Source organism: Saccopteryx bilineata, chromosome 3, assembly GCF_036850765.1.
Source record: "Saccopteryx bilineata isolate mSacBil1 chromosome 3, mSacBil1_pri_phased_curated, whole genome shotgun sequence".
In the NCBI taxonomy this organism is placed as follows: Eukaryota; Metazoa; Chordata; class Mammalia; order Chiroptera; family Emballonuridae; genus Saccopteryx; species Saccopteryx bilineata.
In genome coordinates, this window is record NC_089492.1 from 239,539,615 (window position 1) to 239,558,003 (window position 18,389).

The following is an 18,389-nucleotide window of genomic DNA, read 5'->3' on the forward strand; positions in this document are numbered from 1 at the left end:
TTCTGTTCTTTAAGAGAACCCAGCTGTATTTATGGTAAAAATATGCATACACAAAAGAAGCATTTATATACATAGTTTTTAAGCATTTAAAATTTTATTGACCTTCTGATTAAAAAAAAACCCATTAAACTTAAGGTCATACCTCTAAGTTTAATATACTATATACAGATCGTGCAGAATATTACTATGAAGAGATACAAATTAGTCCATGCCCAAAAAGATTTACTAAAGAATCATCTTTATAAATACATATAAAATTCTAGTGAAGGTAGGACTGTCCAGGTTTTCTGAGACACTTTCAAAGTGATCCAAGGCACAAAATATACACCAGTGTGAATACACACATATTCCAGACTTTGTGCCTCCCATGCAGCCCATCAGAGATTTGGCTTCCTGACTGATAAAACTAAATGTACTGAAATGATACTTGGCTTATTAGCTAAAAAAAACCCACAGGAGCTATAAAACATCATGTAGATAATTACTCCAAAATATGGAGATACAAATACAAGCACTTTATTTTAAAAAGCAAACACAAAAAGATGTAAATTCAAAAGTGTTTAAATGCTTCCATTTTAGATCATTCTTTTAAGAACCTATACAAGTTTGTTCCCAGAAGCTAATACATCACTAGTCTCTACTAAGAGGAAATGAATTCTAAAAATTAACATGGTTTTCAGTAATTCACATCTCACTATATAAAAACCTAGAGACCAATAATATCCAATAGCTTCAAAAGATAAGCCAAAATTTTAATGTAATCAACTCTGCCAATGTTTATATACACAAGGATAATATACTCTATAGTTTCTTATAAAATAGCAAATAAGGAGTAGATGTAGGAGATGTAGAAGGGGAAAGAGAATTCAAAAAGTCCTTCTCTTCAGTCACTTTTACTTCAGAATCATCAAAAAGCAACCACTTTCCCTCAAACTCCTTTAAGCTTTGCACTATATATGAAATTTTGTTCTCAAATCCACTAATGTTAATGCCTGTTTGGTCAGTGGATTCCTTGTTTCTATCAGATTCATGGGTCCCATTAGTAATGTTAGTCTCAGAATTTCTATTTTCAACAAATGCTGTACTGGCACCTTTATCAGGATTAGATACTTTGTTGTATAGTTCATAATCTGTTTTGCTCTTTTGTCCTCCAAGAAGTCCAACAGCTTCTACATTTTTTTTGTTCAAAACTTTACTTGGCTGTGTGTTTCCACCGACTCTAATTGATACATCTTCATCATCGTAATTTTCAACCACATCCCTTGCTTCCTCCTCATTCAATGGCTCTGGCTTACCCATTTCACACATTTGGTTGACCACAAAATTTCCCTTATCTAGTTCTAAACTGTTAAGGTCGGTGATTTTAACAGAAGCAGTGTAGTGCCCACTACTAATTGTAATGCCGCTATGCATCACAACTGCAAATAATCCATAGCTGTCATTGGTTGGCTTTGTACTCCATTCTTCTAGTGACAATTTAAGAGGTGTCAATAAAGGAGTGTTGATCTTGGAAAGTCCACCACCATAACAATCAAACCTTTGAAGAAAAAAAATAAGGTTTTCTGCAATTCCACTTTAAATATATTCAACTTTACACCCAATGTGAAACCAAGTAAGAGTCTGAATGAACCCTTAATATATATTTATTTAGTGCTCCTATAAATAAACACAAAAGAATAAAAGACCACAATTTTATATACTTAAAATATTTGCACAAAGAAAAATACTGAAATAAATGCTAATATTCAGGTGTTTGTGTGAAGGCTATATGGCATTTCACCTGCTTCACTACCCCCTCCTTAATTCCCCCTCCTAATTTTATGCAGTGAGAAAATAAATGGCATAAAAAACACCAAATTTCAAATCAAGTCATTTTAGAAAGTCATTTTAATGCAAAGTCTATCTCTACCAGGATTTAAGGACAAAAATAAATAGTACTATAGCAAAGAAAGTCTGCTGAAAGAACCGTATGTCATTCTTCCAGCACAATAATATACGTGGAGAGCTCCTGGGAAGCCCTTGGGTAATTTTAAACAATTCACTGATAAAGAAAGGAATAAAATCTACAACGATATGTCAGAAAAAAGCCAGACTACTCAGAATGTAACTGGTATTTTTATACTTATTTTTAAATTACTTTTAGATTGTTCAAAGATTAGTTTGATTTCCTGAGTTACCTTAAAACTAAAATAATTTGGCCTTTTTCTCCCCTCAAAAAACTCTTGATGTATGTAAAATTTGTTCTCCGCTTTAATCAATTTAACTTGTATCTAATAAGGAATGAAAAGATGTATAAAGAAATCACAGAATATGCAGTCAGACTAAAAGGATTTAAACTGATACATTTTTATAGGGAAACTTGATAAGAATTTTTCTATGGCAATCTTTATAAATGACTTCATTTCAGTAATTTATATTATACTGTCTTAAACAAAACTTCTATAGCAGCTCATTTTCCTCATATAGCTTTTATTTGTAATACTCACTCCAAGCCACTAGCAGCAAAACACTTCAAATGAATGGTTATAACTTCAGGCATTTTGTCAAACAAAAGACTTCGTTCAGCTTCAGTATAATGATGGCAATTTTCACAGAAATATTTATCTTCTCCAACAATCCTCTCCACTGAAGCAAACTGTGAAATTGCCCATCTCAGGGTCTTCATTTCTGTTTTTGGCTCTGGAGAAACTACATAAAAGAATCCTTTCACTCACAAATAAACTTGTCAGACATTTAAAAATTAAACCACAAAGTTCCACGTTCAAAGATAGCATGCAATTTCAATGGACTAATCCTTCCAATAATAACTAAGGACATTTCTTTTTTAGTTTCAGAAACTCTTAAGTTCACCCTCAACAAGTGCACATCTTTTTAATATTTGTATTTGGTCAGCCAAAAAATATTTAGATGAACATGACAAACCTAGTCTCTGACTCAGTGTAAGACAGACTTTAGTTTATATTTAATAGCCAATTTCCAATATCTGAGCATGTAAACCAGTGTCATGATAATTTCCCATTACATTTCTATATTTTTTGTGGTCTATACGAGACAAAACAGTGGTTCAAATGTTGTGTTAACACAAAAATATCTTCAGTAGCTTTGAGAAATTCAAGTACCTAAATGTTAACTTATAGCAAAGCGTTTCATTTTTCTCATTATACTCTACACATCAAAATAAAGATTCCACAATTTTCCAAAGCTAGTTTTTAACAAGTGAAGCTACTTGTCAATGATTTTATTTTAACAAAGCCACTAAAATACAACTTCTCAATTAATTACACAAGCTTATTAGACTGTGCTTATTGAAGAAAGCTCTAATTACTCCCTGGTCTTTACAGAGACCCCAAGTTTGCTTACTTCCAGAACTGTCTTCTACTTTGGAAAGCTCATCTTCTTGTACTGGCACACTGATGTCTTGAAAATCTTCTCTTCTTTCTGTTAAACTTTCACATTCTAAGCAACGAGTCCTTAATACCAGCTGACCTTGAAATAATTTCTCTACTAGCTCAAAACCAATTTGCTCTGTGCGTAAAACAAAAATAGGGAAAAGTGTATTGCACATTAGTTTTTCAGCACAGCCCAAATAACCAATATTCATTTAAAGCATGCATGAATAAAAGACTGATTTTCAAATCTAAACTTGTTTATTAGCATTAGGAGGTGCCTTATTCATGAAATATAAATTCCTTATAAAGCTAATTTTGAATATGTTGTCTCTAAAAGTAAGTCACAACTGTGTCTTCATAATTCCTTTCCCAAAGACATTCCCCCTACAGAATACCCAAAATAAGGGTGACACATTTGGTAAACCATAACCATATCAATATTTCACATTTCCCTGAGATCTGTAATCTGGACAAAACTAGGTAAAAATTCAGTTCAAGTCTGGTGTAACTACTTACCTCTCTACAACTGCATTTCACTAAATGCAATACATTTCATGAGTTTTTATGTCAAATACTGTTTATGTAAGAGGGTGAAGTATTTATCCTCTTTCCATTAAAATGTATTGAACTCCGTTTATAAACCATAAATTGACATTACCTTAAGACTGAGATTTAAACACAAAGAAATACATCTAAGCACAGTGCTTAAAACACTACAGTTCACACTGTTAAATTTCTTCTTAAACAAAACAGAAACTTTAGCCAGATTTCTACTGTATATGTATCTTAAGAGGAGAAAATTCCAATTCTGTAACTGTTGATAATGCCTACCTATCAATGTTTAAGAATAAATCATACTGACCTTTGTTTATGGGTTTAACTTCATTACCATTAATGGGCTTAACATTATTCCCTGGTGACTGAAGTCCACAACCATTTGTTATGTTATCATTTTCACACTTCCCAGAGTCCTCTTCAAGATCATATTCATTATCTTTAGACTGTCCTTTGGATCCTTGGTTTCTTTTTCCCAGACTACAGAATTTAGAAAGAATGCTGGGTTGCTTAGTTGTAGACTTGAACCAATTTATTTTAACTCTTGATTTTTTCTGTGAGGGTCTTGCACTCTCATTGTCAGAAATGTACTTGGCAATTATTTTAGGAGGGATCTCTAATGTATCACCTGTAGCTTTCCTTTTTGATCTGGTTTGTCTCTGGTTCTCTTCCAATGACTGTTGTTCCTTGGAGACCTTAATTTTTTTCTTCATGTTACCAAATTCAGTGTCACTTTTTCTTTTCCCATTTCCTTTTGGCAGTTTTTCTTTATAGTCTTCAGGATGCCTCATATTGTCCATCTCTATGCTATCAACACCACTAATTTCCTCTTTCTGGTGAGGTTTTTCTTCTACCTTATTAGATAATTCTGCCACATTCTTTACTTCCTCTTTTTTTAGAAGCTGGCATGCTTCTTGAATGTTTCCCAAAATACACTGTAATACTTCCTGTGCATCATGCTGTAGGTATCCTTCATACATAGGGTTGAGTTCCCTATAAAAAAAATTCCCATTTCACATATCTTAGCTTTTAAGATAAAATACAAAAGCCCTGGCCAGAGAGTTGTGTGGTTAAAGCATCGTCCCAAGGGGCAAAGGCTGCAGGTTTGATCCCAGGTCAGGGCACACAAAGAAATAGATTGATGTATATTTCTGTCTCTTCCCCCTCCTCTCTCTCTAAAATCAATCAACCAACCAATCAATAGATGTAATACAAAAAAAAACCCACTTTTCTATATAGAAATGAATTTATATTTATAAGGTAACAATATTTTTAAACTCAAAACATTTATTCAGCTACTAAAATGAAATTTACCTAAATTTGTAACTATAAGTAAAAGTAAGTTTTACCTCATTTTCATTATCACAATAGAGTGCTGTATACCAAGTTTCATTCAAAGTGCTTTTTATATTATGTGTATCACATAATTCTCACAGTAACCCCATGAAATAGGTACTGTTACCACCACTATTAACAAATAGGGTAACTTGCCCAAGATCACAGAATAGCTAAGATACAAAGCCAGGATTCGAACCTGTTCTTAGACACCATATTACACTACCTCTTAACAAACAGAACAATATATTACACCTAGGTCTATTCCTAAACTACTAAATGGTTAGATAATTTTTTAAAGACTTAACCTATAACATTTTGAATAAAGCTATTTTATATATATAGGATCAAAAGAAATCTATTCCAGTTAATATTCTAAGCACATACAACAAAAATAGAGTATTTGGAACTTATAGTTCTTATGCATAATATATTTTGAATACAGACCTACAATTCATAATCTGAAATCCTTAGGAACAAATGTGTTTGGGAATTAAGAATTTTTCAGATTAAAAAATATATATGGGGCCCTGGCCGGTTGGTTCAGTGGTAGAGCGTCGGCCTGGCGTGCAGAAGTCCCGGGTTCGATTCCCGGCCAGGGCACACAGGAGAAGCGCCCATCTGCTTCTCCACCCCTCCCCCTCTCCTTCCTCTCTGTCTCTCTCTTTCCCTCCCGCAGCTGAGGCTCCACTGGAGCAAATATGGCCCGGGCGCTGGGGATGGCTCCTTGGCCTCTGCCCCAGGCGCTAGAGTGGCTCTGGTCACAACAGAGCATCCCCCACTGGTGGGCGTGCCGGGTGGATCCCGGTCGGGCGCATGCGGGAGTCTGTCTCTCTGTCTCTCCCCGTTTCCGGCTTCAGAAATACAGAAAAAAAAAAAATTATGGCACATAAGTAAAATATATATCACCAACATGATAGAGGGCAGTATACCCTAAGTAAACTTTACATGACTATTTCTACAGAAAATGCATGGATATTCACATCAGATAAATAAGAATAAAGACTATAAATAACCTCTTAAAAATAAACTTTAATAATTTAGCACCAAACTTATGAAAAAATGTACAGTTTTTGGAGTCTCTGGATATTAAAGACTATAAATCTTGGTTTCTAGTCTCCTTGCTATATACTTGTTCATATATCATTCACCAAAGAAAGCAGTAAGCAGCTAAACTGGAATCCTAAAATTGTATCATAGGCTATACCTGAGGGTGTTAAGCAGTCGCCTTGGCTGAGTAGCAAGTTCATCAGTATATTTCTCTGGATTTAAGAGAAAACTAGCCTGAAGCTGTTCAACTGAAATGATCAAGGACTGTAAACTGCATATTAGTTCATAACTTGCCAAAGAATCTTCTTTACAATTTCCCTGCCAAGAAAGAAACACACAAATCAGTATTTTTATTTATGAACAAATTAAGTATCTTCCTTTGTCTTTGTTTCACTAGACAAACTAGCTTTTCTAAATTTAATTTCATTATAGCACTCGTTTTATGGAGTTAAAAAATAAACTTTTAAAATTTTAAGAGATTTTTTTGGATAATTTTCTATTATGTGGATGATAATGGTTTTCTAATTATGTAAGTCAACAGTTCCTTTATATTTACTTAAATTTTAAAAGGGAGTCAATTGGGAAACAACAAATGAGTAACAGGTGGTACAAAGCTATACTAAACTGTGATGGTGGTATGACATGACAGTTTATTGGTAAACAAATTAAAGGACAGGAAGACACACTCTGTAAAAGGGGTGAGTTAGCTACTCTGTAAGAATGAAAAGTAACTGCTTTTCTGACAATGTAAAATACTGAAAAATTTAATTCTCAGTTATAGTTTAACTGAGAAATGATCTTTGTCATCCTCTTCCCAAACCCCATGTATCTGACTTTATTTTGAAGCAAGTGAATTTCCCTTAATTTACTTTTTAACTTATTTTCTATTCCTTTTACCTTCTCTTTTTGATTAGCTTCATCTTTAAGAACTTCTTTCTTCCTTGAAATAATATTAAATAAGTGCTTCACTCCAGATTTAAAACCGGGACAAAAATATAATACCTGTAAAAAGTGAAATTGTCTTGAGTGTTTACTGAACAAATAACAATTATATTCCTAAGTCATTCAGACACTATCATGAGTTTTGTGGAGCACTTAAAATATGCATTACTTAAAATTCTGCAATTAAGATTTGTATCAAAATTGTTCTATTTCATCATCATAGCCCACTGTCTTCCCTCACTGGCAATAATGCACTGAGCCTGAGCAGGTATTGCCAAGACATGGCTGTAATGGTACAACATAAAACAGATGTGACTCAAGGGTTAAAATACTTAACACCATAGCACCAGAAACTGGGAAGAAAAACTAAAAGTTTGACATCTTCTACTTAACCAAGGTCTACTCCATTTTGCTCTCCCAATTTTATTTAATGTATCACTCTTACCCAAAAGGGGAGGTTTATGACACACAACTCAGAATCCTTCTTTTAGCGCATTCTGATTTATTACAATCAAAGGTAAGGATAGTATGAACAATTAAAATCCTCTAATAGGCCCTGGCCGGTTGGCTCAGCGGTAGAGCGTCGGCCTAGCGTGCGGAGGACCCGGGTTGATTCCCGGCCAGGGCACACAGGAGAAGCGCCCATTTGCTTCTCCACCCCTCCCCCGCACTTTCCTCTCTCACTCTTCCTCTCCCGCAGCCCCCGAGGCTCCATTGGAGCAAAGATGGCGCTGGGGATGGCTCCTTGGCCTCTGCCTCAGGCACTAGAGTGGCTCTGGTCGCAACATGGCGACGCCCAGGATGGGCAGAGCATCGCCCGTGCCGGGTGGATCCCGGTGGGGCGCATGCGGGAGTCTGACTGTCTCTCCCTGTTTCCAGCTTCAGAAAAATGAAAAGAAAAAAAAAAAAAAAAATCCTCTAATAATCTGAAATTCTCAGAAGCATTAAATGTTAAATCTCTATCTTCCCTTGTCTACTAAAGTTTTATTATACAGCAAAATCATCAATTTACCTGAAGTATACTATTAAGATAGCAAGTATTGCCGAGATTATTCAGTCCCACAAATGGTAACAAGTTTTCTCTCTTCTCACAGTTTATAGGTGAGGTTTGTGCTGCAGGAACAACTTGATCACTATTAAGTATAGAGAGGAGGAGAGAGATACAGTGAAATAGTATCTTAAAGTAGAAACATTATTTCCCTAGACTGTCTTTTCCCAAAAGTTGATGATCTGAAAAGCATAAGGATTTTACTGAGATGGCATTTTAAAAGAAGAAATATGTGTAGGTGAAAAATTTGCCATACATTAAAATAAAAATTTTATAAGCACTTTAAAAACATTACAATTAGGAAGCCTCAAAATTAATTCTATTAAAAGGCTATTAATCCCATTTTACAGAGTAGAAAATTGAGGAACTGGTAATGATTTGTTAAGCCAACAGGACAGCTGATCCTTGAACAATGCAGGGGGCAAGGAGTGGGGGACTTAGGGGTACTGACCTCCCACCACCACCACCACACGGCTGAAAATTCCCATACAGCTTTTGACTCCCCAAAACTTAACTACTCAGAACCTACCAGAGCCTTACTGAAAACAAAGTCAATTAACATGTTTTGTATGTTATATGTATTACATACTGTAGTCTTATAATAAAGTAAGCTAGAAAAAAAATGTTAAGAAAATCTAAGAGAAAATAATTTACAGTACTTATTGAAAAACATTCCCATACAAATGGACCCACACAGTTCAAACCCATGTTAAGGATCAATTATAGTTTAACTTTACTATGGCACTATCTAAGAATTCATGAAGAGAATTACATAGCTTTTTCTTAAAACACATTGTTCAAGCTTATAATTCTATTACCTCACTCGAACAAAACATTAGGTCATCCCAGCATTTTTATATTTTAGCTGCTATTACTCTAGCACCTCAAAATGTTTATGGGCATGAATGCTGGTACACAAAAGCATCACAAACAACCTCCTAAATGGATTACTGGTAAATATTAGGAATTTACACATAAAACCAAATTTACTCTAGTCATACAGCAGAATACCTATCTGCTATAGGGAGCTAGCCTAGACTCCAACTGTAGCAACTGCTTATGGAATCAAGTATTTCATTTTGTTCTGATTTCAGTCACTTAAAGGATTTGTATCAAAAGCATTTTTTAAGTTTATTCTAAATATAATTTGCTATTGTACACCCCCAGCAGGTTTGATAATTCATATGTTAGGTATGACTACAAAGTTTAAATATCTCAGGTAACTGTTAAGTATTCTTGCCCTCCCCCAAATCACCCATCTCTTCATCCTTACACTAAATGTGTTGTACTACAATCAAGTTGACACTGAAAAACAATTGTAGTCAATAAATATTTCTCCAAGAATTGGTTGAGCACAATGTAAATGAGTTAACATTATGGATGTGATCCCTAAGGGAATCAAAAGTTTCGCTGATTTTACTGTATACCACCAGACTTAACTCACAAATGTGAGACTTTTTTTTTTTTTTTTTTTTTTGGCCTCTATGGACTATCAGGTCAGAATGTCTGGAAGTATCAACTTATGTTCATTCCTTCACTGATATGGAATTTTTAAAATACAGAAATATACTTAAGATACCTACATTTCAGATCCTCTAAATTCAGAAGCTTTTTCTTCATTTTCTTGAGAATCTGTGAAATCTAAGGCTCTCTTAGTTTCCTTTTTCTGAAAAAACTTCAAGGAAAGTCTGTTTTTCTTTGATGGACTACCTTTTGATAGCCCATTACTTTCACTAGGTATGACACCAGGCATTTTCTCTTCAAATCCCCGAGTTGACAAGTATTAATTTATATAGGGACGTTATGATCACCAATCATATCTGTTAATCACAGAAAAGACTTCATTAGTTTTCAGTTATCAGCTGAAGGCAATAAAATCAATTTTGAAAACAAATTTACCAAGGAACAATACTAATTAGAACTTATTTGAAAATGTAATAATGCCTGGCAATAATAGGCACTCTAATGTTCTACTGCTTGCCATTTGTCCTTAACTTTCTTACACAAGGAAAAGTACCAGAGATACGTGGTATTTTTTAGCTTGATTATTAAAAGTCACATCACAAAATACATTTTAGTAGACCTACGGTAAAGTAGATTAAGTAAAACCTTAATTATTATAGTTTATTAATTCACTCAGAAAATATTGACTAAGCAACTACTATCTCTAATTACAAAGTAGGGGTGGGAAATGAAGAGGGATGAATGGGAAATCAAAGGATACTGGAATGAGTCTCCCTTCCAAGGTCTTTTCTACTTGTTAATATGAATACATGAAATATTCTCTAGAAAATCTCTTTAAAGTATAATTTGAATAAGGAAAAGGCATTAATCTGGTGCTGTTATACCTAAAAGCTTGAGTGAAAAGTATTAAGAAGGCTGAGACAGTGGTGCATCTTGTGTACATAAAATTCTTTAGCACTAGAAACCACAACACCCTACTTATTTTCCAAACATTTTCTAAAAAATATATAGTTTTTAAAATAATGCTTCATGTAGGAAAAAGATAATTTGGTGTGCCTATTGCTCTCTTTCTTCCCAGTTTTAAAGTAAAACTTTTAGATTAAAAAAAGGGTAATATTTTTGGTAGTTACTTTTTACATCAGTTTTTTTTTTTCATTAGGATATCTGGAGGAAAATTATCTAAGAACCCAAAACAAAAGCTCAGCAATGACTTTCCAATGTACATACAGAATACCATAAATTAACAAAACTCAATCAAATTCCATCCTTTCTAAAGCATTTCACTGGTTGCCTCTCATCTGAGAATTAACACTGAACTCGACATTGAAACCACATTTTTCAGACTCAAGCCAGGAATGTGGAAAGTTGACCAATTTCCCCATCCCCTCCTCCAACTCAATTTACTCTCCTGGCCACTTAATGCCGACGATGCTATCACGAATGATAAACCAGCCTGTGCTAAGTTGTCGGGGATCTCTAATCATTAAAAAAAAGGTTTTTCTTTGGAACCAATCCTAATAAATGATGGAAATTGGATTGTCTCAGAAACAGAGTACGTAAATACAAGAAAAACTGATGAAGCAGCCGAAAGAACGGATTATCCAAATAAACCAACCCTCTTGGCTCTCTCAAAACAATAACTGAACATTTAACATTTCTGAGACTTAAAAACATTTCTTGCACCTGGCTTTCCTTAAAACTAGGAGTTGTTACATCAAAAGTGTCTATCCTGTAAGTAAATCCCACTTCTCAGAAAGCACAATGAATCGAACACTAAATGTTCTTGAAATGACAGCGTGAACACTCAGTCCCATTAGTTTTAAGTTCTTTCCATTATAAAATGACACGCCTCAACTCCAAACAAGAACACCCTCGACAAAGGTTTAAGACACGCGGCGTTCTAAATACTTCTCAAAAAATTAAAAGAAACTGCGCTGTAACATTTCGCAGTTACCGACACAGGACAACGTAAATGGAAACATGTCTCCTCCCTAACCCCAACCGCTGTACAACGCAAAAGAAAGTGCAAGATGACGAGATGAGCGGAGGTCGCGGCCCATCGCAACCAGGGCACGGCGGGAGGCTGGCCCGCGGCGTCCTTGGCCGGAACCACAACTCCGGCCCCCACGCCCGTGGGGTTGTCCCATTTACGCCGAACCCGCACCTGCTTTCTCGAGTCCCGCCGTGGCAGGAGGGGGCGCCCCGCCTGGTGCCAATGGGCTCAGCGGGCAGCTCCGCCAGGGCGCAGCACCAGCACGGTCTGGGGGGTCCTCCCCGCGGCACCGACACCCGTGTCCCAGAGCAGCCCCACTCGGGAGCCGGCCCAGCCTGCATCGGCGCCCGGCACCGGCCTCTCCTCCCCAGGCCCTCTTTACCTGGTCATGGCCCCAAGCGAGGTCCACGGCGGTGACGCCGTCGAGTCCAACTGGGATGAGTGTGAGTGCGACAGCTAGACCTTGCCCCGAGCCTGCGGAGTCCCCGACCCACTCGCGGAAAAGCTGGCCGCTTCGCCTTCCCCGCGACACAGTGACCATTCGCTTTCCAGAGCGGGAACCCGGGCCGCCGCTCGGTCCTGCCTTGCGCCGGCACCCACTACATCCCCGGAGCGGCGCCCGCCCGCGCCTGCCCCGGGATGGTAAGGAGCGCAAGAACTAGCCCCACTGGCTAAGCGCCCGAACCGCTAGGGTCTTCCCCACTCCACCACCGAGGGGAACTTGGCGCGTTTTCCTCAGTCTCAGGACCCCCGTGCTTTAGCCTCCGCCCGCGCCAGCGCTGCGATTGGAGGTGGCGTCCTTCGAAAATGCCGGTTCTAATCTCCGCGTTGTAGAGCCTGAAAAGCAGGAGCCGCCACGCGACCGCCACTAGCCCCCGGCGTGCACGTGCTCCGGAACCAGCTGGAACGGTAGTTTCCCCCTAGAGCCTAACGGGTTCTGCAGTTTCAAACAGCGTAGGCACCGTCGCGGGCAGCTAGCATGGGTCCTCGCTGAGGGCGCGCGCTAGGTGCTAGAGGCCTGGCTGGCGGGCTCGAGCCTCACACCCCACCCCCTGCCGTATTTTTTTTTTTTTTTTTTTTTTTTTTTTAACTATTTGTGCGCGCGGGTTGAAGTAAAAGTACGGGTCGGGAGACGGGACAGAGAAAGATGGGACGGACTCCTTCCTGGAGGCGTCGCCAGATGCTCAAATCCACCAATCCGTGAGCAATCCCCAGACCTTGCTCCTCCTCCCCACCCGACCCGTCTGAAAGAGCCAATCAGAAGTTCCTAGACCAAAGTCAATGGAAAGGGCGGGGAAAGGAAGTCCAGCCAATACCAAGAAGAAAAAGGGGTAATTAACCAATGTCACCCCAATAAATCCAACAAAAGTTAAAAAAAGAAAAATTTTTTAAAAAGGAGGGCTCTAGCCAATCATTGTTGGACAAACAGAGTAATTTTCAGGAACTCTTCCCTTCCTTCCGCTCGCATTGGCACTCGACCGCGCGCTTTCGCGGTCAACTGTTAAATCTCGCTCTGCGCTTTGTGAATCCTCGACACCTCCGAGGGCGCGGTTTTCGGAGTGAGGCCCTCGGCTAAGCCCCGCCCTCTTTTTTGCGTACACCCTCGGGTGGGGTTACCAGGGAAACTAGTTTCGGAAAATGGCTGACCCGGATGCTTATTGGTCAGCGCAGGATTTTTCTCTTTGCATTCACCGCCCCCAGGCCTATCCAATAAAAACAAACGCTGCCATTGATAATCCTAAATCCTCCATGGAATACAGTAGAGCTCCTTCCTCAACTCTCGTCATCCCTGTTTTATTTTCTCCCGTTTCCGGACAAGAAAGCAAAACGGCATTTTAAGACCCGGCTTTGGCTAGGATATCTGTGAAGGAGTGCTGCGCGAGCCCTTACTAAAGGCTCAGAAACAGCGAGGTAGACCTCACCAGGGTGTTGCTTTCTTCTGTGTTTGCCTGCTTTGTGAGATGACCTCACAACCGAAAAAACAAGGGCAGGATAAATTCAGTCCCAATTCATTTAATTAGGCAGGTACTCTTGGGTGCTTACTGTGTGCCAGGCATTTTTCAGGGTGCCAGGGATACGGTGTAAATGAAATATATTCCCTGCTCTAAAGGAGATTGACATTCTAGATGGGACATAAGTTGAACTGAAGTGATAGGAAATTATATGAGGGATAGGGAAAGGAGATAAAAGTGTGCTGTTGTAGGATAGTCTTGAAAGACCTCTTTGAGTTGTTAGTTGAGCAGAGAGCTGAGTGAAAACAGGGAGCCTTGGAGAAATCCAAGGGAAGGATGGTCCAGGCCCAACAGTGTGGGAAATAAGATTTTTTGTTAACATGGCCGGACTGTGATTAAGCTGGGTAAGGAGATGGGAGCCATTGGAATTTTGCGCTGGAGAGTGGAATGATTTGTAAAGTGGTGGGTAGACTTGACCTTAAAAATTGTGCAAGCAGGAAGTCAGCTAGGAGGCTATTTCAGTAGTCCAGAACTGAAGTATGGTGGTTTGTGATCAGGTGGTAGCAGTGAAAATGTTGAGAATTGGTGGGATTCAGAATATATTTTGAAGTGGAGCCAACATGATCTACTGATGAGTTGTAAAGAAAGAGAGAGACAAAAATGACAAGGATTTTTTTTTTCATCAAAGCAACTGGACAGTGTTTAGGTGTTGCCAAAGTGGGATGCACTGGGGAACTAGAGGGTTTGGTGGGAGGGACCATTGTTCTTAGACATTAAGATTGAGATACCTATTTCATATACAAGTAAAGATGGTGAGCCAGGAGATACCAACTTTGGAGCTCAGTGGACAATTTAGATCAGGAGATATACATTTGGGAACCACCAAATAGTATTTTTATCGATTGATTGAACGATTGATTTAGAGAGACAAGGAGGAAAGGGGATAGGGTGGGGATATCCATTCGTTGTTCCACTTAGTTGTGTCTTCATTGGTTGCTTTTCATATGTGCCCTGATCGGGAATCAAACCCACAACTTTGGTGTTTCCAGATCTGACAGAGCTAACCTGCCAGGGCCACCAATTGGTATTTTAAACCAGGAGACAGGGAGAAATCACCTAGAATGATAATATTACAGTGGTACCTTGAGATACGAACAGACCAACATACGAATATTTTTTTTAAGATATGAGCTGCAACTCGGTCCGTATTTTTGTTCGAGGTCTGAGCGAAATTCTGAATAGGAGTCGTGATTTGGGAAGCTACCGCTAGTTGGCGCGTTGGCGCACAGGTCCAGTATTGGCAATTTGATATATGAGTTGACTGACTTACGAGCTTGGTTACAGAACTAATTAAATTCGTATCTCAAGGTACCTCTGTAATCCTAAAAAAAAAAACCTGCAAGGGATGACTGATGACCTCTTCCCTTGCTATGCCAGGAATTCTGAATTCAGATAACTGCCCCTTAATTTACTACCCTTAGCCTTCCCCCCTACTAAAAAAAAATTTTTAAGTGAAACTTAGAAAGCTCTTAATCATTGAGTTTATAAAAAGAACTCTGACATTCACAATATCTAAACTTCCTAAAAAGAATTAATTCTGTTATCACATGGTAAAATAAGTTCAAAACTAGTTTTTTACCATATTCTCAAGAGATTGATGAGTCCTATTTGAGAGCGGAAGAAGAAGCTCCCCAACTCATTTTGAGGCCAATATAATGATGATGCCTAAAGTAGACAAGGACAGAATTAGAAAAAAATAACTATAGGTCAGTTTTTTAGTTTGCCCTTGTGTACCATTGCCTGGAGTGTATCATGTACTAGCAAAATCATTGCCACTTTCAAACTCTACTCAGATGGATAATCATTTCTAATTTTCCTGGTTCTCATTTTCCTATATCTCAATTGAGATCCTATTGTCTGTAGCCACTATTCTTCTTCTAATATGACTTACAATATCATTCAAGGTTCATTTGCAGAGAACAGAATCTATTCCACCTGGCATAAGTATGAAGGGTACTGAATACTTGGGAGTATTGATTAAATAGACTCTAAGATTTTTTTTTTCAGGAATGAGTCCCAGAGCCTTCACAGAACAAGGCCTCCAAGTGAGCAATAACTTTTCTATGATCAGGAAATGATTTCTGAACTATATTGTTTTTGCAAATGCCTAGGAAACTACCATCATCAGAAAGCTGTTTGTGTTGCCAATGCTGTGCCCACTGTGTGCTACACCAGCACAACTATGTCCTAAATACTGCCCGTCAAGGCCTATTGAACTAGTGGCTGGATATCTAGAATTTGCTAATGTTGCTTTAGAAATACCAAACACCTCCCCAAATGTGCTTATCAGTAGCCACAGTGGAAGGCCATGGGTGCATATCAGGGTTTGTTGTATCTCTGGCACTGTTATTCACACAAAAATTTAAGGGGTTTCAAATCCTTTTGCTTTCAGTCAGTTCTGTGTGGGAGAAATCACAGCTACAGTTCTTGCCTAGATATAGTTTTTAAGCCCAAAGACCCTTTATATTTTATTTTCTGGCTTCTGTGTGCTGAACAGCTACCTCACCCTCAGTGACAGCTATCTTGGGGACATCTGAAATGATGTGATTTAACAGGTTGACAGCATTCTTAATTCTGTATTTGTCAGCTTTGTATGGCTGAGCGGCAAGCATATTTCCTTACAGGCTTTTGTTCACAGGCACCGTTTCTATGTGCTTTGATTTGGAGTTAGAGAAATAGTTTTTTTTCAGTAGAAAAATAGTTTTTTTTCAGCCCTTTAAGGCTCCAAGTTCTGGACTCAATCCACTTAGATTATAGACAGAGTACCCCCCTCTAGACAAAGCTTGCTTGCTTTTTAGATTTTTTAAAAATTTATTCATTTTTAGAGAGAGACAGAGAAAGAGAAGGGAGGAGGAGCAGGAAGCATCAACTCCCATATGTGCCTTGACCAGGCAAACCCAGGGTTTTGAACTGGCAACTTCAGCATTCCAGGTCGATGCTTTATCCACTGCACCACCACAGGTCAGGCCAATTTCTTTTCATAGCTACTTGCAGGTTGGCTAGCTCTGGCCTGAGTTCATTTCTCATAGGACTTCGCTAAAAGTGGCATGAAAAGGCCAGCAAATACCAAGTTTGTAAAACTTGCCTCTTATCTCCCTTCATACCACAAATATCTTGCAACTGAACAAGAGTCAGCACTTTTTCATCTTGCACTATCTAAGTCTGCCCAAATGCTTCCCCTAAATCAACATGTCATTTCTTTTAAGGTTATTCTGTGTGCACAGTGAATTTACAGTCTTCTGGCCACTAGACCTATAATTAGGGTTAAGTCATAACATAGCCTAGTTGGGAGGTGCTGTGACTGATAATAGAGGACTATTCCCTAAAAAAGATATAAGACGCCTGACCTGTGGTGGCGCAGTAGATAAAGCGTCAACCTGGAATTGCTGAGGTCGCCGGTTCAAAACCCTGGGCTTGCCTGGTCAAGGCACATATGGGAGTTGATGCTTCCAGCTCCTCCCCACCTTCTCTCTCTGTCTCTCTCTCTCCCTTTCTCTCTCCTCTCTAAAATGAATAAATAAAATAAAAAAAAAACTCTCAAAAAAAAAAAGTATAAGACTTAGCAGCATATACCACCAGGAGTTTGGGGTATGCCTGACTTTCAACAAGTCACTGCTGAAGGTAGCAGAGGCCTCGTAGAACTTGGTTCACTGATAGCAGTGAGGATGACAGGACCCTAAAACAATAGAGGCCAGATGGCAATGCTAAACTACCAGAAGCCAGCATCCAGGGAGATACAATGATTATAATGTGGACCTGAGCCACACCGTTATGGAAATGCTTAACAGAACTTGGTGTTCTTAGGGGCAAAATAGATAGGCAGCCAATATTGGTCTTACTAGTTTGTATCAGCAGAAACAAATCAAGAATAGATGACCAGGAGGCTTAGGACTGTCATCCAGTAAAGTCACAATTCCTTACTGTAAACCTAAGCCAGTTTACAGATGTGCAACCCATTGACTGAAGAGGTCCCCAGCAGGAAGGACCCTGCTACACTTCAAGTATAAATGGTGCCTCAGCTGTGGTGGCACAGTGGGTAAAGCGTCAATCTGGAATAGTGAGGTCACCAGATCAAAACCCTGGCCTTGTCCAGTCAAGGCACATGCAAGAAACAGCAACTACAAGTTAATGCTTCCTGCTCTCCCTCAGCTCCTTTCTCTCTCTTTCTTCTCTCTCTAAAATCAATAAATAACATCTTTAAGTATATATATAAATGATAATGATTTCCCTAGTTCACCCCAAACCTTCAAAGTACAGAGTTGGGCAAAAGTAGGTTTACAATTGTTTATATCAGGGGTCCCCAAACTACGGCCCGCGGGCCACATGCGGCCCCCTGAGGCCATTTATCCGGCCCCCCCTGCACTTCTGGAAGGGACACCTCTTTCATTGGTGGTCAGTGACAGGAGCATAGTTCCCATTGAAATACTGGTCAGCTTGTTGATTTAAATTTACTTGTTCTTTATTTTAAATATTGTATTTGTTCCCATTTTGTTTTCTTACTTTAAAATAAGATATGTGCGGTGTGCATAAGGATTTGTTCATAGTTTTTTTTATAGTCTGGCCCTCCAACGGTCTGAGGGACAATGAACTGGCCCCCTGTG

The 18,389-nt window shown here is 38.8% G+C and overlaps 1 protein-coding gene across 2 annotated transcripts; it reads right to left on the reverse strand.

The window, feature by feature from the left end:
* Positions 1-72: 72 nt before the first annotated feature.
* USP1 (ubiquitin specific peptidase 1) lies at positions 73-12,772 on the reverse strand. Of its 2 annotated transcripts, XM_066269025.1 has the most exons (9): positions 12,159-12,771; positions 9,903-10,139; positions 8,284-8,404; positions 7,227-7,331; positions 6,487-6,647; positions 4,252-4,937; positions 3,361-3,525; positions 2,487-2,688; positions 73-1,537 (listed from the first exon to the last, which is right to left on the reverse strand). In XM_066269025.1, exons 2-9 carry the CDS (start codon positions 10,070-10,072, stop codon positions 802-804), a joined length of 2,346 nt encoding a protein of 781 aa, XP_066125122.1. In that variant the 5' UTR covers positions 10,073-10,139; positions 12,159-12,771; the 3' UTR covers positions 73-801. The 2 variants fall into 2 exon arrangements, with proteins under 2 accessions (XP_066125122.1, XP_066125123.1); XM_066269026.1 differs by lacking the exon at positions 9,903-10,139 and having other exon boundaries at positions 12,159-12,772.
* Positions 12,773-18,389: the final 5,617 nt, after the last annotated feature.